The sequence below is a fragment of the Symphalangus syndactylus genome, chromosome 2 (assembly GCF_028878055.3).
Source record: "Symphalangus syndactylus isolate Jambi chromosome 2, NHGRI_mSymSyn1-v2.1_pri, whole genome shotgun sequence".
NCBI lineage: Eukaryota > Metazoa > Chordata > Mammalia > Primates > Hylobatidae > Symphalangus > Symphalangus syndactylus.
The window spans coordinates 7,265,669-7,292,081 of NC_072424.2; the positions used below are offsets into that span (position 1 = coordinate 7,265,669).

Genomic DNA, 26,413 nt, shown 5'->3' on the forward strand with positions numbered 1-26,413 from the left:
TGCACAGAGTAGAAGACAGAACAAGGGTTCCCCCTCCCCACCATGGGAGTGTGGACAGTGTCCAGAGAGTCTGGGCCCTGAGCTCAGATGAGGGGGGAGTCATTGGCGAGGCATGGGTGTAGGGTATTCTAGAGAGAGCAGGTGCATAAAACTGTATTCTGAGCTTGGTCTGGGAGCGGTCTTAGGTAGTAGAGTATTCCTGAAAAATGAGATATTTAGGAAGAAGAACTGGGATTAGATTATATCCTACAGAGGGTGAGGGGCCACTGAAATACGAGAGAAGCCCAAGGTCAGATCTGCAAATACAAATTCTGGTGGATGGACCAGAAATTCTGATTCTGGTTGACAAAGGCTGACCCATTTGATGGGTAGCTCAACAGACCTGGGAGAAGGTAAACCTCAGACGAGAACCTTCAGTTGAGTATTTCCCCAACAAAGGATCTCTTTGTATCAGTTGCTTCGTTGTAAGTATAGGATTGCTTATTTTAAATGTTTTAATTTATTTAAAAGCAAAAACAAAGAAATAGTCATTAAAAATGCAAGTTTCTTAGAAAATGTCTGCTATGCTCTAAGTCAGAGAAGCCCCTATGGTGGGTAGTACCAAATAGAACATAGTTATGGTGAGTCTCCCCCTCCCCATCGTTTGAAAGATGTGCCTGCCCTTGTCATAAAAATGCATTTTGTGTGTATTCGGGGCTGGCCTTGGCAGAGGAATTATTCTTTCAAGTGATGGGTGGTTTGCTTTGATGCCGACCCAAATTGGATTGTGCAGCCTGACATTACAAATCAATGCCATAAGCACTGCACTGTTTTTATCCTTTAGCGCACAACCAGCAATCCAAAGCCTGGATTCATTAAAGGTTATGTTTGCCTTAAACTAATTAAAGCCATTTGTATCAAATGACTGGAATAACTTCCCTTTAGAAATAAAGAAAATAACTGAAAGAAGTTAGTTAGAAAAAAAAGTTAATTTTATCAACTGAGATGAGAACTGCACTATTAATTTTATTACTTCTAAATGTGAAAATAAATCAGTTAGGTGAGGACTGCATTTTCACATAGATTAGTCTGCAAAAAGTCAGAACTGATTTGATATGAGCTTTTTGAAGACTAACAGGCCTGCAAATGCTAAAGCAGGGTGTATATAAGTCACAGGCTACCATAACCACATGGCAGAGGGATCCATACAGTTCTTCTGAAGTTACCTTTTGTTTTGGTCATGCAGAGTTCCAAGAAGCATTAGTGCACTTTTGTGCAAGGGCAGGTGCCCTTCTAAGTATCTACTCATTTAAATCATGCAGATGGGTCAGATTAGGATGGGTTTATCACAAATCCTGATTTCTATCAAAGAGGATGTTTTAAATAAATGTTTATTTCTTTTAAATTAGTTGCTTACTGATGCCCTCCCAGTGCTGGCTCCCCAGCTAGGCACAGGGGCACAAAGACCCCGGCCATGCCCTGAGGACCTCCCAGTCTTTGGTGTAACTTTAATGTGCATTTTCCTCCCTTTCGCACAGAGACAATGCAAAATGCATTTTTACGGAGGCAAGAGAACATTCTTCAGGTCTTTTTCCCATGCCTACTCACACGGCGGACTCAAGGCTTCTAAAGAGACCTGAATATTTGATATACACATGCACACACATGCTCATACACACACACATCCTGTGTGCACACACACATATCCATGCACACACACATGCTATGTGCACACATATGCATGCACACACACAGATGCTGTGTACACAAAGACACACATGCACACAGTGCTATGTACACACACATACACACAGTGTGTTATGTGCACACACACAGATACATTGCTGTTCAGATTGGTTTTGATTTCTTTGCGGTGATTTGAAGCTGCATCTTAACACGAGCAGTGCTGCCTTGGGAGGGATGGATGGTTGTTCCTAATGTATTTGCAGAGAAGGTTTGCAAAGGTTTCCCTTAAAATATTCAGAATAGAATAGTGGCTACCACGAGTTTTTGGAACGCCCCGCTGGATGAACAAGTGCATTTTGCAAAGGTATGCAAAGATATGACCCAGAGGAGCTGAGTTTGCTCAGGAGGTGAGGGGGGACACAGAGGGCCTCTCCCTGCTCCTGGCCCACCTGGCCCACTGCAGGTCTCCTCTGGGCCAGGGTCTTCCCTGCTTGCTTGGCCACAGGCAGACGCTGGCAGCAGATGAGGCTGGCTCAGCAGGCCCTTGTCCAAACAATTGTTAGAATCTACTTCCATGAGCCCTGCCATGGGCACACCTGTGCATGGCACTGAATGTTTCGCGTCTCTGTCCATAGCCAGAATCTTCCACATGGTATTACTTTTCCCATTCACTTGATGGAGAAATTTAATCTCAGAAGGTAAGTGATGCTCCCCCGACTTTGTGGCTAGGAAGTAGCTGAGCTGAGTGCTGTGCCCAGGCCCGCCCAATCGCAGACCTCAGCCTCTGTGCTGAGCACAGACACCCCGCGGCCCCCGGTGTTGCTGGTGGCACTGTCCCATCCTAGCCTGATTTCCGTCCTCCCAGGCCAGGTGAAGGGAGAGAGGTGGGCCTTAGCTGAGCTTGGCCCCACTCTCCTCTTTCTGGCCCCAGTGGCTCTCAGGCTCCAGGCCTTGGCTCCACTGTGGGGAGATCCCAGCTCTGGCTGGAGAACTGGAGGCTGTGCTTCAACCACGCAGACCAGGGAGCAGCGGGGAGGCCTGGACTCTGGGGTTACGGTCCGTGGCGGGCAGCGGCAGGGATTGTGCCCTTCCCTGCCTGAGCCTTTAAACTCCCCGGTCATGAGAATGGAGCCAGCGGGGGCTTCTCCTGAATAGCAGCGTCAAACCCAGACACCAGGGACCCAACTTCCCTTCAAGGTAATAGGCGTCGCTAATAATAGGATGCAGTCAGCGATGGGAAGCGTGGGGATTCACACGTCTCCCTTTTACATTATAATCACTTTAATACTGAATCCCTTTTTTTTTTACAAAAATGTTCTTATTTGATAAAATTTAATGATGTAATTTAGAATGTGAATATACTTAATCATGCATTTATCTTCCATATAGAACTGAAGGTTATATTAAAAGGTATTTTGAGGTTTTAAAATATGAAGTTCTGAATGCGTGTGCTAAGATAACGAATGTGTTAAATACAATATTTTAACGTTATGGCTCCAACACTTAATTTTAACATTGTCAAAATACACCTAGGAATAGTACAGGCCCCCTCTTGAAATTCTCTTTCTTCTACAAAATAGTATCAGCAGTAGATAGTAGCCTAAAATAAATGTTAATGTGAAACAATATTAGCAGTGGATAGTAGCCGAAAATAAATGTTAATGTGAAACAATATTAGCAGTGGATAGTAGCCGAAAATAAATGTGAACGTAAAAATAAAATGTCATCATTTTTATTATGTTAATGAAACAGTATGTGATATCCTATATGTGTTGTATATGACATAGCAATGCAATACATTGGTGTCCTCAGAGTTTGTACTTTGCAGAGCTCCCTGCAATGCCCAGTGGTAGCTGTCCTCACAGCTGGGCCTGAGCTGGCCTCACTCCTGCGTTGCCTGTCTTCTGTCACTTGCCCCTGCCTGTGAGCCACGCCACTGTGGTCTTAGCTCTGGGACTTTGCATCCCTATCTGCCATTCCCATATCATATAGATTCTTCCTTATCCCATCCCTACCCATCCTTGGGGTCTCACTTCAGTGTCACCATCCCCGAGCCTCTCTCCCCTCTGAGCTGTGTGCTGGAGTCCCCTGTGGAGCAGGTTGGTCACTACCTGCCTGCCAGACCAGGAAGATCATGTCTGTCTTTCTCCCGACCTCCCTCAGGTCTCAGGCCGTGCTCAGAGCAGGGCAATGCTTGGCACATATTTTTAACTAAAACATGAAGAAATCGTTGCCAGCTCTTTGTCTTGAAGTCAGCTGCTGTCACCAGCAGCAGAATGGAGAATTCCAGGACTCCAGACCTGCCCGTGGCCACTTCTCTCCACCCAGAAGTGGGTGTGGGGACTCAGAGGTGCCTGGGCCTTAACTTCACAGAGCCTACTACCCCTCACTATTTGCAAGGAGACAAAACCGTCAGCAACGCATGCAGCTGCTTCTGTCATGGTGAAGTGTTTAAGTTCAAGGCTCCACTTCTTGGCTCTGGAGAGCAATGTCTTCATTGACCTCAAAACAAAAGCACAAGGGCCAGAAGGCATTAGTGGAAGCCCCTCCCCGCCAGCCCTCCATGGTGGTCGTGTCAGTAGGAATGGCTTTGTCTGAACTTTGCAGGGTCACACGGCTGGGCTGGCTCAGTCCCCCTGGCTGCTGTCCAGGTTGGAAAAGGTGGTGCCCAAGGGTGGACCGAGGGCTACTCTGGTGATCACTGAGGGAGGGCAAGGCTGTGTTCTGCAGACCAGCCTCACGTGGGATGTGGTGCCCTGTGGGGCACGTTCTTCCTACTTCTATTTAGGGCATTCTTGGATTGAAAGAAAAGTTTAACAGGCAGCTCAATGGTGCTGAGTTTTGGTGTTTCTGTATGTATAACTCAAGCCGAGAAGCCCCATGGTCCTGACTTGGGCGTGGCCTGGCCTCTCGCTGTGACCTGGGAAACACACAGGTGCTGCCCACGTGGCTGCGTGGGGGCTGCCCCCGCTGCTCTGTCTTGGCCAGCTCCTGTTAGTTTGCGGGGGTGGGCAGGGAGTGCTTCTCACCTCCTGATCCAGGAAGCCCGATCTGCAGCCCGTGGAGAGAGCCGGGCAGGTGTGTTCACAGAAGCCCCGGCTTCCACCAGCATGGTGCCAATGTGGGCTCAGCCTCCCCTGCTGTCGGAGGGGCTGGAGGCTGGGCTGGTGCCGTCATGAGACAGAACCTCCGTGATGACACGTAGGAGCTTGTCCCTGAGGGATGGAACGAGCGCTGATGAGCATACACGAGTAGTGAGCGGGATTCTGCTGGAACCGCTTTGCTTCTCATTAAACAATTCATTTACAGCTCTGCGGAGTGTACAGTGGAGTCCCATCTGTTGATTCTGTTGTTTAACTTGATCAAAGAGAGGCTCATCAAGTGCAGAGAGCCAGATCTTCATCCTGGAGCGCATAGAACGGGCAGATGCCTGGGGAGAAGGTCCCGAGGGATCCCGGAGACACCTGGGGCAGGGCGAGCGATGGCCCTGGAATCAGCGCTTGCTGGGAACCCACAGGCGAGACCAGGTGTCTCCCAGGTGCTGGGGAGACCTCAGGTCTGGGAGAGGCGTGGAGGTCTCCACACCCAATTTTCAAATTAGGGCCTGTGCCTCTTCCCAGGCCCTGAGGACAGACAGACAGACAGGTGCATGTCCTTGAGAGGTATGTCTCCCGACCTGCATGGCTGGGGGGCCTCACCTTTTTTGGTGAGACTTGGAAGCACATCCCACCATGTGGTAGACCTTTCAAGCTGTTTGAAGACCACTCAGGGCATGAGATACTCGTTACCCCATTTATCACAGCTCAGCTGAGAGGAACAAGAGACATTCAGATACAAACCTGCCTCGTCTTGTTTCAAAAGTACGTCCAGGGCCCCACACTAGTACGTCCAGGGCCCCACGCTAGTACGTCCAGGGCCCCACGCTAGTACGTCCAGGGCCCCACGCTAGTCAGCTTCCTTGTTTCCTGGGAAAATCCCCTCCAAGCACCTGGCAGAGTCACCTCTGTCACTGTCTTGTGCTAAACCTGCAATTCTAGTAAAGGTAAAGCTGGCAACCTCCCTGGGCAAAGGCTCGGGGCCTCTCATGGTGCCTCCTGCAGAGCGCTCAGCAGGGAGGCAGGGTCCTCAGGGGGCACAGGTGGGACCTTGGCTGATGCCCAGTGGGCAGGCTCCCCCCACTGCTGAGAAAGCCCTGGGAGTAAAGGGAGGGAGAGCCTGTGTGACTGTCCCGGAGCGTGGAGGCTGCTTCCATCAAAATGGCAACATGCCAGGGTCCGTTTCTAGAGAAAAAATAAAGTGGAAACAAACTCGAAACTACAGCAGGGACTCTGGGGGCTGACGGCTCCTGTGTGCAGTGCGAGCGTCATGCGAGATCAAGACAGAAAGAAGCTGGATTGTGGATCTAGAGCAGTCAGAGGTCGGGGAGACATGGGGGCCATCGATCCAGAGTCACATGCCAGGAGCCTCCCCTTCAGCCTCCTGCTGTGACCTTAGCTGACATCTGCACAGAGCCTACTGCTCTGTGCCGGACTCGGAAGAGGGTGTTTGGCTGCCTCTTTGAGGAGCTGTCCAGATGGGGGTCCCAGCACACACGCTGCCCTCTGACATGTGCTGGGCATGTTAACGCCCGTAAGAGGGGAGACAGTGTGGTAGCCAAGGGGACTTACCACTGCAGATGGGCCTGCTGCACTTTGGGACACTGCAATGGCCCTGTGCTGGGAGGAGCAGTGCAGGGCACACACAGTTCTCATCATAGAGGCAACTTGTTTTGATGTCACCTTTAGAAAAAGTCACAATACAGACATTTTGCTTGTTCACATTTATGTACATGTGTCAGCTTTTCTTCCATTCTTTTCTGGTATACAGAGGGCACAGAGCAGCAGACCTCAGTAGTGAGTTTGTGAGCAATGCCTTTATCTGCTGTGACAGGTGGCCGAAAAGCCATCATCAGGCACAAGCTGTGCTTTGTGTCTGTGTGGGCATGTGTGTGCCTGTGTGTGTGTAGTGTACGTGTGTCTCTTCATAATGTGTGCTTGTGTGTGCATGTGTCTGCACATGTCTGTGTGTGTCCACGTGTCTCTGTGTACACATGTCTGTGTGTGTCCATGTGTCTCTGTGTGTACACATGTCTGTGTGTGCATGTCTCTGTGTGTACACGTGTCTGTGTGTGCATGTGTCTCTGTTCATGTGTCTGTGCATGTGTCTCTGTGTATACATGTCTGTGTGTGTGCATGTGTCTCTGTGTATACACATATCTGTGTGTGTGCATGTGTCTCTGTGTGTGTGCATGTATCTTGGTGTGTGTGAATGTGTCTCTGTGTGTGTGCATGTGTTTTGGTGTGTGTGCACGTGTCTGTGTTGCCTGTGTGTGTACACGTGTCTATGTGTTCATGTGTCTCTGTGCGTCTACACGTGTCTCTGTGTGTGCATGTGTCTTGGTGTGTGTGCACATATCTTGGTGTGTGTGCACGTGTCTCTGTGTGTGTGCATGTGTTTTGCTGTGTGTGCATGTGTCTCTGTGTGTGTGCACATGTCTGTGTGTGTACACGTGTCTGTGTGTGCATGCGTCTCTGTGTGTGTGCACGGGTATCTGTGTGTGCAGCATTGGCCTCTCGGATGGGCACCAGAGGCCCTGGTCCAGCTCAAGCACCCAGAGTAACAGCAGTCTTGAGCCCAGCTGTGACTTTCGTGACACCTCATTTGGAGGGACACCCACTGCTGGGTGCTTGCTCTAGCACCTAGAGAGCTTGACAGAGCGGCAGACTGAAGCGCTCCGTCTGTCGGCAGCTGTAATTCTTGCACTACCTTGAAAGGTGGGCGTTGCTTAAATAACTCAGCCTGGTACTGTGACATGGATTTATGCTTTGAAAAAAAGTTTCAGGAAAATGTTTTAAATGATGGCTACAAGTTCACATGAATCTCTACTGCCTTCCTCCCCGCTTCCTATCTGCACCTCTGTCTCAATCCCTGTCTTCGTTTCTGTCTCTGTCCCAACCTCCACCCTCTCCTCTTCCTCCATCTAAGCCACCTCTTCTTTTCTTGGTCCAAGGTTGGGGTAAAGTCCTACTTGGCTCACTACGCACCTGACACAAGAGTGCTTGGAATTGTCATTTCTTTTCTTATAGAAATTGTCTGGTTTAATATGTCTCTTTTGCTTTTAACATCCCTATACTTTTGGATAAAGATGAGAACTTGGAGCGTAATTTGTGAATTGCATGGGACTCACCATCAGCTCATTCATTTACTCCTTAAACACACGTGTATTGAGGTCAGAGGTGGGCAGGGAGCTGGCTCTGTGGCTCCCTCCCTGGGCAGAGCTGGTGCTTGGGTGTCAGCTTCCTCTGAACCCAGCGGGACAAGCCTGCCCCTGGAGTGGGCTGCAGTGCCCAGGTGACTTGGGAGTAGCTCTCCTGAAGGGACAGAGCATTGAAGCTGGTTTTCCCCATAGGCCCTGATATGCCACCCTGCAGGCATGCCTCCATGCAGGCGTGCCGCACCAGGTGAGGCAGGGACTGGGCTCTCCTCGCTGCCTTCTGCTGACAACCAGGTTGCTGGTGCCGTCATCTCCACTCCTGTTACCCTCGGATCCCAAAGCTCACTGTGCTGGGTGCAGCACTTCCTGCATTTCCAACCTGGAGGTGGCCTCTTTGTCGGAAGCCTGCCTTCATCAGAGAAGCAGAGTGCCCCAGGCCCTGGATCACGCTGCTGAAAATGTCCCACCACCTCCCCAGGCCATTCTCTCTAGCAGTGACACCAGATTCTCTTGCTGGTCAAACAGATCTGCTGGTCAGACAGAACCTACAGAGAAAATCTGGGCTCTGGCTGGGGATGGAGGACAGAGACCAATGACGGGGGTGGGGTCCCACTAGAGGGGTGGGTTCAGGTAACAGGGTGGGTTCAGGTTGCAGGGGTGGAGTCCCATGATGAGGCAAATTCTGAGTATAGGGCTGAGTCCTGTTAAAAGGTGGAGCTGCCTCTCAGTACTGAGACCCCTTCTTGGGGAGGAAGCCAGCTCTGGTTCTCTGGTCTGAGCGTTTTACAACCCTTTGTTCTTGCAAAGGGAAATTCAGGATGTTAAAAATGGGTGGGAAATTAATTCTCTGCAGCTTGTCAACTCTGAAATCACTACCTACGAAAAATTTAGAAGGACTCAGAAATGATTTGCTGTTTATATGAAAATTATCTCCATTTATAGTGGAGATCAACGAGGTGCTCTGGGATCTCAGGAGCCAGCCTTTGCTGGGGAATGGGCGGCTGAGAGGGAGAGGCGGGCGGAGCTGCAGCGGTGGGCCCTGCCTGCAGCCCAGCCCCCACCAGGGGACCTCTGGAGTCCTGGCAGACCTGAGCCGTCTCCAGCTGCGCAGCAGCCCAGCCAGCTGGCGTCCTCCTGGCCTACTGAGCAGGGCCCAGGAAGACCTGTGCCAGCTTCAAGGAGGCTCCCAGGGAAATGGTCCCACCGTGGGGTTTCAGCCTGTGCGGCTGGGCTTGATGCTGGGCTTGTCCTGTGTGCCGGGGTGTGGTGCTCTGTCAGAGAATCCACCGCCCTCCTGCCCAGGTGCCGGCAGCCCCCAGTGCTGTCTTCCTGAGGCGGCAGCAGGCATCTGACTGTGGCCTGATATTCCAGGAAGGTCAGCAGGTCTGTGCAGCAGACACTAAGGGGGGGCGAGACCACCACCTGTACATCCTGTGGTGAGATGTGGGGATGGACCAGAGAACCCTGGCTCTTCCGGACCCCTAGGGAGCACCTGCCACTCTGACTCCAGCCCCTCCTGTAGCAGTCAAAAGCCCTGCTGGGGGAGGGGCTTCTTGAGGGGTTTGCTCCCCCACCCCCTCCCTCCTTCCCAGTCCTGAGCTGCCAGGGGGAGCTCTGGACAGGGGGAGACTGTCAAGGTAGCTGCACAGTCTCCCCTTTCACCAGCTCCTCACCAGCGGGATTTGGCTTCCCTGACATCATCTGGAGGACCTTGTGCCAGGTTCTGTCTAGAGGGGCAGGCCCTGGAGAAGGGGATTTAAGGAGGCACCTCCAGGCCTTGCTTCTCTGCTCCCAGCTGCCACCAACCTTCCTGCACTACATGGCACCCCTTCCATTCAAGTGCTCCTCAGTCGCCTGTACTTCTCTTGTTTTTACCTGAAATCTATGTCTCTCCTGCTTCCGCCTTGCTCCGGGGCTGGCAACTCTTGTGAATCTGACACTCAGCGTGAAGATGGTACACAGGCGCCTTCCTGGGGACAGGGTTCCCTTAGATGCTTTGGTTCTCAGTAAAGAGGCCAACTCGGAAAATCAATGCAGTCACCACGCCTCATTTAGGACCATATACAACGGGCCCTGAGTGTGTCATTTTTATTATCTTAAGCATAAATTGTATTTCCCCCTTATTTTATTATCAAATTTTTCAAAGGAGCTCAGTGCCGGTTAAATTGACAGATAATTTCTGCCCTCCCTACTGGGTTACTTTATAATCTAGAAAATACTCACCTAGTCTGCTTTTCTTAGTTGTAAAATGAGATCATTGTGCCTACTTTATCTCAGCATCTTGGAAATTATTTTAGAAGGTGCTTCCAGGGAGGCAGTAGGCAAGATTAAAATATCATTCAGGCTGGGTGCGGTGGCTCACGCCTATAATCCCAGCACTTCGGGAGGCTGAGGCGGGTGGATCACCTGAGGTCAGGAGTTCGAGACCAGCCTTGCCAACATGGTGAAACCCCATCTCTACTAAAAATACAAAAATTAGCTGGGCGTGGTGGCAGACCCTTGTAATCTCAGCTACTCGGGAGGCTGAGGCAAGATAATCAATTGAACCCGGGAGGCTGAGGCAAGATAATCAATTGAACCCGGGAGGTAGAAGTTGCAGTGAGCCGAGATCTTGCCATTGTACTCCAAGCCTGGATGACAAGAGCAAAACTCCGTCTCAAAAAAAAAAAAAAAATCATTTATTATTCTCTCTACAACAATTCTGCAAGTGGATGAGACCTTATATGCTCTTGGAGGTGAAACCATTCATATAAGGAAATGGGGTCACTAGATTGTGGCAAACACAGAAACAGGGCTCCAGTGACTCCCGGTTGTCTCCTGCCACCCTACCACCATCATAGCTGGCACAGGCCTGGGTGTTCTCCCCAAGAATGGAGGCGACGGGACAGGCGTGCATGTCCAACCAGGCACGGCTCCCGTGAGCTGGTCTCGGGTCTGCTCCCAGCTGTGTGCGGAGCCAGCGCGCAGGAAGCACAGGTGATATGGATCCCCCTCATGAACCCTTTTCATAATGGCTAACAGTCTACAACAATCAAGAACTCCAAGCCCTCCCAGTTTCCTCCAGCCTCGGGGTGGTGGAGACCATCTGTGGGTCAACGCCCTCCTCAGCCCAAGAGACTTCCTGCCTAGTTCCAAAATCATCATAGGAGATTGGTTTCAAAGGCATGAGCGGCTGCTCTTGGCTTTCAGAATAAAAAGGTGAATTCTTTCTCCCTGTTCCTTGGGGTCCATTCTCTTCCCCGGATTCACCTCCTCCCCCGTGGGGTCCATTCACTTCCGCCGGTTCGCCTCCTCCCCCGTGGGGTCCATTCTCTTTCCCGGGTTCACCTCCTCCCCGGTGGGGTCCATTCATTTCCCTGGGTTTGCCTCCTCCCCCGTGGGGTCCATGCACTTCCCTGGGTTCGCCTCCTCCCCCGTGGGGTCAATTCACTTCCCCGGGTTCACCTCCTCCCCGGTGGGGTCCATTCACTTCCCTGGGTTTGCCTCCTCCCCTGTGGGGTCCATGCACTTCCCCGGGTTCGCCTCCTCCCCCGTGGGGTCAATTCACTTCCCCGGGTTCACCTCCTTCCCGATGGGGTCCATTCACTTCCCTGGGTTTGCCTCCTCCCCCGTGGGGTCCATTCACTTCCCTGGGTTCACCTCCTTCCCGGTGGGGTCCATTCACTTCCCCTGGTTCGCCTCCTCCCCCGTGGGGTCCATGCACTTCCCTGGGTTCGCCTCCTCCCCCGTGGGGTCCATTCACTTCCCTGGGTTCACCTCCTCCCCGGTGGGGTCCATTCACTTCCCTGGGTTCGCCTCCTCCCCCGTGGGGTCCATTCACTTCCCCTGGTTCGCCTCCTCCCCCGTGGGGCCCATGCACTTCCCTGGGTTCGCCTCCTCCCCCGTGGGGTCAATTCACTTCCCCGGGTTCACCTCCTCCCCGGTGGGGTCCATTCACTTCTCTGGGTTTGCCTCCTCCCCTGTGGGGTCCATGCACTTCCCCGGGTTCGACTCCTCCCCCGTGGGGTCAATTCACTTCCCCGGGTTCACCTCCTTCCCGGTGGGGTCCATTCACTTCCCTGGGTTCGCCTCCTCCCCCGTGGGGTCCATTCACTTCCCTGGGTTCACCTCCTTCCCAGTGGGGTCCATTCACTTCCCTGGGTTCACCTCCTCCCCAGTGGGGTCCATTCACTTCCCTGGGTTCGCCTCCTCCCCCGTGGGGTCCATTCACTTCCCTGGGTTCGCCTCCTGCCCCATGGGGTCCATTCACTTCCCTGGGTTCACCTCCTCCCCGGTGGGGTCCATTCACTTCCCTGGGTTCGCCTCCTCCCCCGTGGGGTCCATTCACTTCCCCTGGTTCGCCTCCTCCCCCGTGGGGTCCATTCACTTCCCTGAGTTCGCCTCCTCCCCCATGGGGTCCATTCACTTCCCCGGGTTCACCTCCTCCCCGGTAGGGTCCATTCACTTCCCCGGGTTCGCTTCCTCCCCCATGGGGTCCATGCACTTCCCCGGGTTCGCCTCCTCCCCTATGGGGTCCATGCACTTCCCCGGGTTCACCTCCTCCCCTATGGGATCCATTCACTTCCCTGGGTTTGCCTCCTCCCCCATGGGGTCCATTCACTTCCTGGGGTTCGCCTCCTCCTCTGGCAGGAAACCAGAAGACACATGTTCTCACAGCCTCACGGTGAGGCTGCAACTCTGGTTCCTTTGGGATTTACTCCATACGCTTCCAGATACCATGTTGACACTTGGAATCCCAGAACTGGAAGAGAATCAAGACAGTTTATTTTATGTATGAGGAAACTGAGGTCAAAGGAGGTCAATATTTATGGAATTAAAATGAGACTGACTTTCAGAATTACCTTTCTCATTGGGAGATACTGATATATTTCTAATAACTTTTTGACAAGTTAGACACTTTTGACTTCCTGGAGTAGTTCTTTATGTTAATAATTTTTAAAGAAACAAACTCTTTTGAATGTTAAAATAAATTCCTGGGCTGGACGCGGTGGCTCACACCTGTAACCCCAGCACTTTGGGATGCCGAGGCGTGTGGATCACCTGAGGTCAGGAGTTCAACACCAGCCTGGCCAACACGGTGAAACCCCTCTCTACTAAAAATACAAAAAATTAGCCGGGTGTAGTGGCTCATGCCTGTAATCTCAGCTACTTGGGAGGCTGAGGCAGGAGAATCACTTGAAGGTTGTAGTGAATCCACTCCAGCCTGGATGACAGAGTGAGACCCCATCTCTAAATAAATAAATAAATAAATAAATTCCTGATACTTCATTCAATGTAAGAAGTATTTGCTGGTCTTAGGGTGTGTGATGACTACATGGCATGCCATTGACTGGACCAGCGTCCTGGTGCTGCCTTTGAGCTGAGGCCTGACCGCAGGTAATGACAATACCTTTGAGTCTTCACTTTCCAGGCACTCTAGGAGAACAGGTGCCTCGGGCCTGGATTAATGACTGAGAAGCGCAATACGGAAAAGCTTCCAGGACCCTGACCCCGGGTCAGGCACAAGCAAACCCCCCTCCTACTTCTTTCAGGGAAACAGGGCGAACTGATTGCTGAGCTCCAAGGGTTTCTGAAGCTAAGTCTTTCCCAGGAGATAGGACACCGTTTTTCTTTCCACACTTTTCTCCTTTCTTTTGTTTCTTCCTTTCTTTCTTTCCTTCCTTCCTTCCTTCCTTCCTTCCTTCCTTCCTTCCTTCCTTCCTTTCTTTCTTTCTTTCTTTCTTTCTCTTTCTTTTCCTTCCTTCCTTCCTTCCTTCCTTCTTTCTTTTGTGTGTGTGTTTTTGTTTTTGTTTGAGATGGAGTCTCGCTCTGTCACCCAGGCTGGAATGCAGTGGTGCCATCTCAGCTCACTGTAACCTCTGTCTCCCAGGTTCAAGCAATTCTCTGCTTCAGCCTCCCGAGTAGCTGGGGTTACAGGTGCTTGCCACCACGCCCAGCTAATTTTTGTATTTTTAGTAGAGATAGGGTTTCAGCATCTTGGCCAGGCTGGTCTTGAACTCTTGACATTGTGGTCCACCCACCTTGGCCTCCCAAAGTGCTGGGATTATAGGCGTGAGCCACGGCGCCCAGCCTCCACACTTTTCTTAAAGAGATATTTCGTTGCCCGGTTTGACTTCAAGAGGCTGGTGTTGAATACCTTTTCCCCTGGATTCCCTCACCAGTGCCTGCAGCCCTTTGAGAGAGGAGGAGAGAAGTGTCTAATTGCTCACAGTACATCCTCTCACTTCTTCCCCACCAGCAAGGAGGGTTGTGCTGGATTCTATAAGAGCAGTAAATAAATGCTTGTCAGCGACTGACGTGGGAGTTTTTAGCACAGCCTTTTTTGCTTCCTTCCAGACTTCCATGCGACCTTCTCAGTTCTCTTTGTCTCTCATCACTGCCAGGAGGAAAATTACACTGAAGGCCACTGGGGAGCACTTCACATCTCAGAGTTGGGTTTGATCAATAGAGGCATTGCACAGAAAGGTATTAGTGCCGTGCCTCTCTCGGAGGGTAGAAATATGTTGCATGCTCCCCGAAGTACTTTAGCGCCCATGGTCTTACAACTTGTTGATTTTCCTCCATAAACTAGTTCTGTCTGCCACTCAAGGGAGGATTTTATGACATCATCATCAGAGTTTGTGGAGAGGCCCAAAGCAAAGAGTACTTAAGCATGTCAGAGTGGACCCTGGAAGTGGCCCCCGGAGAGCCGTAGAATAAGCACTTCCACGGTGGAATGGCTAGACGCAGACCTAATTATGTGTGTGAGCCCCTAGTGCCACCCACGCATCTCCAAGGTACCTGCAAAATCAATGACTGTTAAAGAGTGCCGGTTATTAAGAAAACTATTTAGGGCAAGGCACAAACATTTGTCGCAGGTATTCCGGGGTGTGCGTCTGTGACTGGGGGCTTTAAAATGATCATCAACAATACCTTCTCTAAGAAGCACTCATGAGGAACAATGTAAATCCGTTTATCTCAAAAGCCAGACTTTAAGATCTGATTTTTACAAAGATCAACTGTTTTCAATATGAAAAATATCTTAGTATGTTTTCTCAAGGTAATGGGGAATAAACTAGGCAATGCTGTCATTTGAGAACAGTATCATGGGCTTACAGCCTCCTCGCGGGCTGCCAGTGTTCCTAAGACAGTTTTTCACCATGTGTATTTATTTACATGCTCATAGAAGATACAGACATACATTTCTGCTACTGAGATTGCTGTGTGTTTTATAGGCACCTGCCATGTTGAAAACAGAGTCCATGGCATAAAATTAAAACACAACCTCAGCTCTCCGTGCACGACCCCTCCAGACTTCCTCCCTGGGACTTGCTCTTTGCTGTACTTTAGATAAAATTTAAACCAATTCACTTTTGGCTCATTCTCAGGTAGTAAAAAGCCATCCACTCATATCCAGTCAAAAAATAGGTCTCAGAGCAGTAGTGAAATATGCGGAGTGCTGGGTCATCGAATCACCAAGTTTAACTTCGCTCGTCCCGTCGCTTGGGCCTGCTTTGCGTTGGGTCTGCGAGGGCAGGGGAATGGTGGGCTCAGCTTCCTTTGTGTGCCCCCTTGTCCCTCAGTCAGGGGGCTGCTTCTGGTGTCTGCAGGATGGAGGCAGAGGGACAGAGCCCTGGGTTTTTTAACGAGGGTTCCCCAGGGTGTGGCTGTGTCCCCATCTGCTAGCCCCTTTCTGTGGCATAGAGGTAGTGACCAGCTAATCCCATCTTGTAGATGAGGAGGCAGAGATGGGGTGGGGACAGGACGACCCTGCAGGATCAGGACAGAGATCCGGTGTCCAGGCTGCTTGATGACTGCTGCACCTTGACAAGGATGGGCTCTGGGAGTAATTCTTACAGAGTTCCGGAAATCTTAATGCAATCCAGGGACTCTGCTTCTCTTCCTGAGTGACAATAAAATATTTCCACTGTCCTGAAATCTTTTCTTGACTCAGGTTTGGTTACCCGGTTCAGTGAAAAGCCGATAGTCCCTTCCCCAAGGCCAACCTCGAAATAGACCTGTGCACGGAGATGCCAGGCCCGAGGGCGTCTCTTGGGGTGGTCATGGCTGTATGGGAGTCCTGTGGTCGGCCTTGGCAGGCCTCTTGTGAAGGAAGAGTGTGCAGTGTAGACTGTGTGGACACCCTCGTAGAGTGTCAATGATGGAGGAGGCCGGCGCCCTCAGGGATCCCTGCTCAGCCTGTTTGCCGGCAGCCGGCACTGAGGGCAGACCAGCCACCTAGCCCTGGGGAGAGCACACAGGGCAGGGCCCTGTGCAGAGTGAAAGCGGTAGACAGGCTGGGCATTTTTCCACCTGCTCACTGGATGGAGCTGAGTCGGGGGTGGAATGCTGTGTTTCTGCCTCGTCCGAACTCAGCACCTCCAGGGAGGAGGCCTCCAGGCCACATCGGGCTGCCTTAGTGTTGCTGCTCCACATCTGAAATAAATTTGCTGACTGACCCCACTCAAATGAGGGGCTTCCTCCCAAGGGCTGTGGGGAAGGATGCCTTGCAGACCCCCTGGCTCTGCAGCCCCCAGCCAGACAGGTGCCAATGCCCACACAGGACATGACAGCCGGCCCTATGCTGGGCTATGCACATCTCCTTCCTGGAGCTGCAGCGGGGCCCCAGTTTGCAGTGGGGCAAGGAAGAAAGGCTGGAAGGTGGGGTGCGCCAGTGGGACCCCCAGTCTTGCCTTTCACCCTCTTCAAGCACAGACTGTAGCTTGAAGGGGCCACGGGACATCCTTTCTATGTGTGTGTGTGCATATACGCACCTGTGTGTTGTGTGCACACACGTATAAAGTGATTTACATTAATTCCCCATCCTCCCTTCTGCCAGGAAGGAACATACCCAGGCCTCCCTGACTGCACTGCCCAGTCTTGAGCTCTGGATCAAGCTGAACAAATCTCTGCTTCCCAAGGGTCCTGCCCTGCACACCCATGAGACCTCGCCAGGGCTTTCCTTTGAGAACTTATCTATTGTTTTAGGTTGGCGTGTGGTTAGATGGTTTGGGTCCTTCTTTTTATTCTTGGTATTAACGCAGAGCTCAACCTTGCTTTACTGTTTTTCCCTGAATCTACTTGCAAAATTGAGAGTTAGACATCTTTGGAGAAGACAAAAATGTAACAATCTTTGAGAATTTGCAGAATCCCTTCCTCCCCTGAAACAAGCACTTTTCCAAGTGCTGTGGGTTCGGCACCCTGGAAGAACCAGGGCCCACCGTGGTGGCCAGTAAGCCATGGTCACTGGTGGTATGGCCTGCACAGAGCCCCTCCTGTCCCCTTGGCGTAGCCAGGACCAAGGGCAGCCCGTCGTGGCCACCAGCTGGCAGAACTCAGCAAGGCTGGTTCAGCTGTCCTACACTGGCCCTTTGTCCTTCTTGGAAAGGGTCTGTGTCCTATTCATCTGTGACCCACGTGGCCCAGTTCACAAGGCTTGGCCAACAGTGTTTCAGATGACACCCAGCCTGGCCATAGATGGAGTCCAGGAGACAGGTTGACATCTCTGGAGGAGGCTCCTGACTGCCCAGTGCACTGGGGGCCCCAGCATGCAAGAGAGCAGCCTCAAGTCACCCACACACCTGGGCACAGCACTCCCACCCTGGGCCCACTGGGCTGGGAGTGGCGAGAGTTGTCATGGCCTCACCCTGGTGATTGTCACCAGATGGACAACAGCCAAGTCTGGGGCCTGCCACTTTTGGGCTTGTTTCCTGCTTGTCCTTCTCCAAGAGGCTGAGTCCAGGGTGGAGTGAACACTGCCTGCACACACAGGCACAGGAGAGGGATGCCGGGAGGTCGGGCCGGGGAGTCCAGGGGTGCATGTGTGTGCTCAGGCCTCTGGCCCCTGCAAACCCATTGTCAGGTGCATCCTGGCTTTGGGATGAGAACTTTGTCACTAGACTTCAACCCAAGGACAGGGTAATGCCACCTTCCTGTGGAATGCACAGTGTCTACTGACCAATTCGAATCTTCAGGGCCACTTTTTGTCTTTGATTGCTTAGGTTTTCCAAACTACTGTAACAAATGAAATGTTAATGACAGCTGCTTTGGCCCAACAGATACAAGGACAGAGCGAGGCCGAGCGGCCCGCCCTCCTGCCCTGATGCTACGGGCCCAGAAGAGCCGGGCTGGGGACAAAGAAGACAAGGTCAGTTTCGGGGCTCATGTGTGTGTTAAAGACACAAAACCCTGGGTGTGGAGGACCAGGGCCAGGACACCCTCACGCTTCTTTGCTGTATGGTGTTTGTGAAATGACTGCCATCTGCTGTGTGAAGCAGCAGGACCTGGCACTGAAGGGGCCAGGTGGGGCCTGGAGAGCAGGGATGCAGCCCTGGCTTCTCCTGCCAGATCTGGGTCTGGAGCTCCCTGGGGGACGCTGTTGGGAAAGGATTTGGCTTCCATTTGAACTTTGTCCATTTTCAGAAGGAAGAGAAGACACACAAGGTAGTCAAACTCAGACACCACTTAGGCAAGAGGAAAGAAAAGCCAACACACTCATTCTAATTTCAGGTCTTTCTCTTCACTGGCTTGCCAAATGGCGTTTTAAAGACTGGCCAGGACGGTGCATTTGAAGCATTTTGTGTTTTCAGTAGTACAGTCCTTCCTTTCAATAACCCAAGGGAGTAATTTTTATTACTGCGTTTCAAAATCACAAATCACACTTAATTTGCTCTCATCTGTCAAATACACTGAAGACGCTGGTAGGACTCAGTTATTTGTCAACATTATCTCTTACTTCACCTTTCCAAGGTATTTCTCTGCCTCAAGCCGCACTGCGAGCTTTCTGTTCTCCCTGGTTTTGCTTCCGTCTCTCCTCTGAGTTCTTCCAGGATGTAGTTGCCCTGTTGTTCACGTCTCCTCCTCAATCATCAGTGCAGGTGTTCAATGGTGAAAATTGATCACAAATAGAGCAAATTAAACTTTTGCCCCCTGAGATATGATTTTTCCAATTTTTCCAGATTAACATCCAGGCCAGAATTACATATTAATTACACAGATAGCCTTTCTAGTGCCTTAAATAACTCCTTTCCTCATCACGCGGTTCTTCAAGTCTAATTCACTTTTATGACTTCAACGTGGAACAAGAGTTTTATACCGTGATTAGCCGTTTTTATCACCAACAGGAAATCATAACCAGCATGCATCTCATAGAGAAGACCTCGGTAATTAGCAGTAGAGAACCCCAGCCTTGCCAAATTTAAACGTTAGTCCCCGTCACAAATGACATCCTACTCTATTTGCTTGAATAATTAGCTGAGGTAATCTACCACTCAGAGACTTCTTGTTGATTTTCTATTGTTCAATTAACTTCATAATGAAAGTCCCCCCTAGTTTTTCTAATTGGATTGGTAATATAAGCTCTAGTCTTAATATATATTTTTTGAGACAAGTGTTTCTGAATGCTCCATGATGCCAAGTATTTATCCTGACCTTATTTTCTCACAAGAAACAAAGATATTTCCTACTACTAGAAAACCTATAAAAATTTTATTCTTAAGCTTACAAACTTAAGGATAATGTTATAATATACATTACAAATCATGTGTAAAATACCAAGATGCCAGGATGAACATACGTAAACAGACCACCCCTTCCTTCCTGGTAGTCCCTTGTGTGATGTTCAAGAATATGCCCTTCCCAGGTTCACCCTCACGCTGGAGACTGCGTGAGATGCTTCTGGCTGAGCGCTTTAATCTCTGTGTTTCTTGTCCTTCCCTCTGGGCTGGTATCTCTCAACATGGGCCACTCACTCTGGATAACTCGGTCACCAAGACGCGGCTTCACTCTGTTTTCCATGGTTCTACCAAACAGCCACATTAGACAGACTGACTCGTTTGGGCTTTATCTCACCATTGTCTCTTATAGACACTCGAGATTCTTTTAATTTTTGTTCTAATCTTATGCTTCTGTGCCTGTGTAATTAACACTTTCCCTCCTAAGTGCCGTGTTTGAAAGCAGCTGACACAGTGCAGATGAGCCCTGGCCCAGTGCAGCCCTCAGGGACCCACATGTGCTAGGTTTTGGTACAGCCTCCCCAGCCTCCTGTGCGTGGCTGATGTTGCACTGGGGGCTCCCCAGGAGGACTTTGGAGCTTTGACTTCATTTAGTTTTGGTTGGTCGAATGGTTAATCATCTTCCCACCTCCACTGCCTCATAAAGTACCAACATCAATTATGGTAGAAACGGAGATTCTAAAATTTTAGGATGATTTTCAATTTTTTTAATGAGTTGAGTATTCTAATTGCATCTGCCATTCTCAGCTCAGAACCAGATTGTTGCTCTGAATAAGGCACTGGTATTCTTAATCCCACCTAATTTTCCCAGAGAGAGAATGTAATCTATCAGAGCATTCTAAGTTTGAGATTAAAACCATGGAAACAGCTGGAAGAGGAAAAAAGAAAAAAAGTTTCTCACACTAGAATTTATGATACTTCATGTGAATTTATTTCTTTCTTGCAGTCTTCCGAAATTCTGGTGATACTTCCTTATTTTTTTATTTCTCTTTGTGATATATGGTTCTACTGGTAAGAATTTGGTTCTTTCTGCCCAGTACTGACAGCACAAAGGTCTGCTGTCTGTCAAACATCAATGTGGCTAAGGGAGTTCGTCTGAATTGTAGGCCTCTGTTTATGTTAGAGTTGTGATGGGCCGTATTTTTAAATCTCAAGCAACTTTTATTTTTCTCCAAATTTTATTCCTAATGAATACTGATCAAGTGTCCTAACCATAGCTTATTTTTTCTCTCTTTTTAATTTTAGGGCATAAATCTTCATTTCATTCTAGGTGATAAATTTTCTTTTTTCTTTTTTTTTTTTTTTTTTTTTTTTTTTTTTAGACAGAGTCTCGCTCTGTCCCCCAGGCTGGAGTGCAGTAGTGCAATCTTGGCTCACTGCAACCTCTGCCTCCAAGGTTCAAGTGATTCTCCTGCCTCAGCCTCCTGAGTAGCTGGGACTACAGGTGCGCACACCACACACAGCTAATTTTTGTATTTTTAGTAGAGATGGGGTTTCACCATGTTGGCCAGGATGGTCTAGATCTCTTGACCTTGTGATCCGCCCGCTTCGGCCTCCCACAGTGCTGGGGTTACAGGCGTGAACCACCGCACCCGGCATTTCAAACATTCTTATTTCTTAATGGAAACGTGGACCAAGCGAGCGTCAGAATCAGAATCATCCCCAGGATGGGAAACAGCCCCCATGAGCCCTGCCCCCGGCTGGATGTTCGGGAAGGGCGGGATCCTGGGGAGGAACTAGGCTCTGTGTGGCAGAGTCGTTATTGAGGAATATGGGTTTGTCGCCTCCTCCCGCCTTAACGGGACCAGGATGTGGCAGCCCCAGCTTTGAGGCTCTCTGCCACTAAATGCTGTTGTTTTCATGGCACAATGTCTCCCACCGCTGGGTCAGCTCATTTCTGGGGATGCAGCCAGTGAGATTTTCTGTCCCAAAGACCTCAGACCTCAGATGCCCTCTCTTGGCTGCCTCTGACCGTCTCTGCTTCTGGAAAAGCAGGCAACTTAGACAACTTGGGACAATGAGGGGGTGCCTTTGTCCAGATGATTGTACCCAGTCTGCTCTGCACTGATTCCGTGTTCCCAGCAGAACCTCCCAGCCCAGGCGCTGCTGTGCTAAGGTCATTGTCTCGTGGCTACTGTAAGCAGCCTGCCTGCAGGAGATTTGTTTATTCCTCCCTTCCTTGCTTGTAATTGAAGGTGAGTGTTTAAAATTAAAAGCCACTCTCCTGTCTCTTTCTGTTGAAAGGAGCCTCCACCGATGCTGGGGGGAGGAGAGGACAGCACAGCCAGAGGCAACAGGCCAGTGGCCTCCACCCCGGTGCCCGGATCCCCCTGGTAAGACACCCCAAAGCTCAAGAGCCACTAGCAATGGCGTTGTCTGGTCCTGGCATTTGCCTGATGTCACCAAAGAGACACTGCATGTTTCTCAGGCATCCTGTGTCTTAAAAAAAATGAACTTGCAACTCCTGGCAGGTATAATTCTGCACTGTGGTCACATTCTGCAGAAAGAAAAAAATAACATTTAAACAATGAGCTATCCTGCTCTGATCTATCTGTGAATATGTATTAAAATGATAATGCTGTTGCATGTCTATCAGTGAAAGGCAGTGGCTGAAGAAAGTGTAGCATGCCTTATGCTTCAAAAGATCTGTTTTCCCTCCACTCCAAGAAGAATCGTAACTGAATGGCTGTTAATTAAAGACGTGCCTGTTCTCTCTGTTGCCCTGCGTGGCTGCCTGCTCTCGGAATATGCCACACTCCAGACACCCTCCACGAGGGAGCCACAGTTTTTGGTTTTTAAAAATGTCCTTTTATAATGGAGTCATTTGGAAGCAGAATAAAAGGTTATTACAGTAAAAATTAAGTTTAAAGCCTGAAGATGAGAGTGTAGTATACAGCTGGGAGGCACAGCTAATTTAAAGAACAGAAATAGCAACCACTTGTGTCAGCTCAATGTGCCAGCCAGGTACAGAAGGCAGCCGGCTAAGGAGCGCAGGGCCCCCACCAGCCTTGCACAGTGAGTGAGCATGCCCCTGATGACCGGGCCTGCTGTGCTGTCCCCTGACCCTCTGATTATTAAGCCAGCCTTGCATAGTGAGTGAGCATGCCCCTGATGACCGGGCCTGCTGTGCTGTCCCCTGACCCTCTGATTATTAAGCCAGCCTTGCATAGTGAGTGAGCATGCCCCTGATGACCGGGCCTGCTGTGCTGTCCCCTGACCCTCTGATTATTAAGCCAGCCTTGCATAGTGAGTGAGCATGTGCCTGCTGACCGGGCCTGCTGTGCCATGCCCTGGCCCTCTGATTATTGGGGTGAACTTGGCTCCAATCTGGACAGACTGGCACCCCTGCCTTGTATGCCATGGTCAGTGTAGGTGGCAGGCTCCTGGCACCTCCAGCCTTCCATTTGTAGCTAAAGCTCCTCTGCACCCTGGGAGTGCCTCGGGGTAAGGCCTCCTTGTACTAATATTATGCTGTTTTCCAACCACCCATTCTCCAACCCTTACAATTTAACTCAATTTTGATGCTACCTACTGGGAGTTAGTGTCAAACCCCACAGGCTGGGGCTGAGTCTCTCAGGCTGCCCTGCTTTAGACATTGACTGCAAATGGGGTCCCCCAGCTGCTCGCACATCTGCCCAGCTGACCACAGATTTGGGGTTCCCATGACCTCCTCTCCACTTCAGTGGTGATTTGCTAGGACCACTCCCAGAACTCAGGAAGTGCTTTACTTGTGATTACAGTTGTCTTATCAAGGATACAATTCAGGAACAGCCAGTGGAAGCAATGCTCAGGGTAAGATGTGGACCTGACTGAGCTTCTGGGCCTCGCCGGCGCCACCCTCCCGGTGCTGCAGCATTCACCAGCCTGGAAGCGCTCTGAACCTCAATGTTTTAGAATTTTAATGGAGATGTAACGACATAGGCATGACTGATGAAATCATCGGCCAAGTGAGAGGACTCAGAGGGTTGGGCAGCGCTGAAAGTGATGGCCCTCCAGTCACGTGGTTGGTGTCTCTGGAGACCAGCACCCTCCCTGAAGCTACTCGGGGTCCTGAAGTCATTTCATTTGTGCAGCCTCGGGCACAAGTGTTATTCCTACCAGGTCAGGGACTTGGTAGGAATAACAAGATGCTCTCCTTGCTCAGGAAATTCTAAGAGTTTGGGAAGCTCTGTGTCAGGAATCTGGAACAAAGACCATATACCTCCCTCTGCTGCTTAACGACAGGGGTATATTCTGGAAATGCATCCTCAGGCAGTGGCATCTGACATCCTTTTGTGCACATCACAGGGTGCGCTCACACAGGCCTGCTGGCACGGCCTCCCACACGCCTGGGCTGCATGGTGTAGACCGTGGCTCCCAGGCTGCAGACTGCATGGCGCTGACTGCACGGAGGCAGTTGTGACACAGTGGTGGGGATGTGTGTGTCTGAACACATCCAAACGTGAGAAGTATAGTAAATTTGATATTATAATCTGACGGGACCACCATGGTATGTGTGGTCGGTCCATGGTTGAGAGAAATGTCACTATGTGGCACATGACTGCATATACATTTTACGATGCCACGAACTGTTTAAGAGCTTCTACAGGCAGACTCTCCAACGTCTCCAAGGCAGGCACTCTGCAGCACATCACACTGCGGGGTTGGGAAACGTTCCCCAAGACCGTGTGGCATCCTCACACAGCTTCCGCCACGCTCCCCTGGGGGGTTGCAGGGATCCAGAAGACTTGACCTTGGGTACTAGAACCTTCTCACTGTGAAAGCTGCGGCTTGCTTCTCCAGCGATATTGTGTTACCATGAGCAAGGCTTCGTGGGATCCAGCAAGTCCCTGGCTGCTCCACTCCCCTCCCTCGGCATGGGTCTTTGCTGATGAATCGTGGGTGGGTGAGGGAGTCTGTTGGTTGCTGCGTGGTCTCATCTGGAAGTGCGCTATCCCTGCGGCAGGAGAGGTTCGGGCACAGGAGCAGAACAAGGGAGCTTGGCTCACCTGGGAGGGCAGACCCCATGCAGGACGAGGACTCAGCAGGTCCTTGTAGGTTTCTGAAAGTGGAGCAGCTAAGCCGGGGGTACTCGCCGATGAGGGAATGAATGGCGGGTGCTGGGGATGGGAAGTAAGGGTGGCTGTGGTCAGAGGGAGTGGTGGGGTGTAGGGCCATGGGTTTCAGGTGAGGTGGATGAAGGCTTAGGCCTGGGAGCACAGAGGAAGGACGGCCAAGGTCCCACAGGACCTACAGGCCTTCCTGGTCTGCACAGTGACTGGTGCCACTCTGGCGGAGGTGCAGTGTGGGTTCCTGGCCATGTCATCTTTAACTGGCAAGCATGAGGACGAGAGGGAATTCTCCAGGGAGCCCCAGGTGGGCGCCTCCTGTGTTACAAGACGAGGTAATACCTTGGAGTGGACGGAGAAGCTTCATGCGGGGAGCACACTGCTTGAATCAGATCTAGGCTTGCCTGCTGGGACCTGTGCAGTATCATAGAGGGAGGGAGAGATGGCTGCTGCTTCACTGCATTTCTCGTTTCGTGTTTAGTCTAATCTCAGCCCCTCCTGAATGCAGAGAGCCTAGGCTTGGTTGAGCAGCTGTTGGAATAAGGATGTGAGCATTGGCAGACCGCCACCAGACCTCAGAGGGTGGGTTTGCACTTACCTTTAAAGGTGGAGGCACCTTCGACATTGCAGAGTGAAGGGGCCACTCCAGATCTCAGCTTCTCCTGTGGCCGCGTGCTCTGCCAAGGAGGGCTTTGTGTGCCTCGTGATGTGACATCCTTGCTAATGTCAGCATGATGCACACAGGCTTGGGAACAGCACACTCTCCTCACACTGCAGCCTGCATCTAGGAAAAGCTCTCTCTGCTGTGGGGTGGGGTTGAGGGGTGGTTCTATGCCTATTTCACTTGATTAGCTGAGTCACCTGCTTCCATCTTGCTTATAGAGATTTGCTAGTAGTCAGCCTTTCCCCCGAGTCAGCCAGGGTCTCATGGAGACACACTGGGAGCTCCAGGGACAGGAGTGGGGCCCTCTCATCTGTCTCATTTTCCCTCACCCATTTGAAACAAGCCATGCTTAGAAAGGGTGTCTTTGCCCAGACAGAGAATGTCTGAGACTGTGGCCACCTTGAACTTTCTAAGAAGACCACAGGGGGTCTCAGGGGGAGCTTGGCAGAGCCCCCAGGACTAAGGAGGCATTGGGGAGGGGCCCCAGTGACAGCTTCTGCCAGAGGCACAACAGCCCATCCCTGCCCAAATAGACCAGCTCCTTGGTCTTCATCTCAGCCATGGAATGCTTAGACCGAGAGGTCAAGCCCACGGTGCTCTGTAAGTCTCTGGCACATGGCTGTCAGGGCACAGTGTGGTTTGCCTGTTTGCCCTGAGCTGACAGAAAGGAGCCCTCTCCCCGTGGTACACTGCCCCTTTTCCTGCTGAGGCCCCCAACCGTGAGTGAGAACCCGCATGCCCTGCAGAAGGGCATCGTGGCCGAGTGTAAAGCAGGGAAAGGCCTTGTGCTTGGGGTTCAGGGCTGCAGTGGAAGTGGGTGGGAAGGATGGTGGGCAGGGGTCGAGTCTTAGAAGGCCAGTTCAGGGTCACCTGGGGGACCCCACGGGCACTACCAGCTGAACCGGTGGCAGGGTGAGCAGGCACGGCCGCAGAGGAAGCTCTGGTGGCTCCAGCTGACTCCTCCCTCTCATGGCCAAGCCCAGAGCTCGCTGCCCGTGTTTCAGGGAACCTCCTTCTGTCTGTCCCATGATGGTGTATCCTCTCTGCGATGGTCCACTTGGCAGTTAGAGACCAGGCCGCCCTCAGCCAGGCAGAGGTGATGGTCCAGGCTGTCAGCTCAGGTCAGATCCCAGAATTAGATCCTCTGTCTACGTAAGTGTAGACCTCAACCTTCTCCTAAGGAAACCTGGCTTCTAGAAGTTTCCACATAGGTGGGCCAGCCAAGCAGGCTGGGCTAAAACAGGCTCAGAAAGAGTTCCTCTTGCATATCACAGAGCCATCTGGGGGCAGC

At 51.1% G+C, this 26,413-nt stretch overlaps 1 protein-coding gene across 3 annotated transcripts in view; it reads left to right on the forward strand.

Annotated features, from left to right (window-relative positions):
- TCERG1L (transcription elongation regulator 1 like) overlaps positions 1 to 26,413 on the forward strand; it is a 217,173-nt gene that overhangs the window by 130,268 nt on the left and 60,492 nt on the right. For all 3 annotated transcript variants that reach the window (XM_063616505.1, XM_055245330.2, XM_055245333.2), the window contains 2 exons: positions 17,956 to 18,044; positions 21,655 to 21,743. In XM_063616505.1, the coding sequence (XP_063472575.1) occupies positions 17,956 to 18,044; positions 21,655 to 21,743 (178 nt within the window). The remainder of the gene's footprint in view (positions 1 to 17,955; positions 18,045 to 21,654; positions 21,744 to 26,413) is intronic.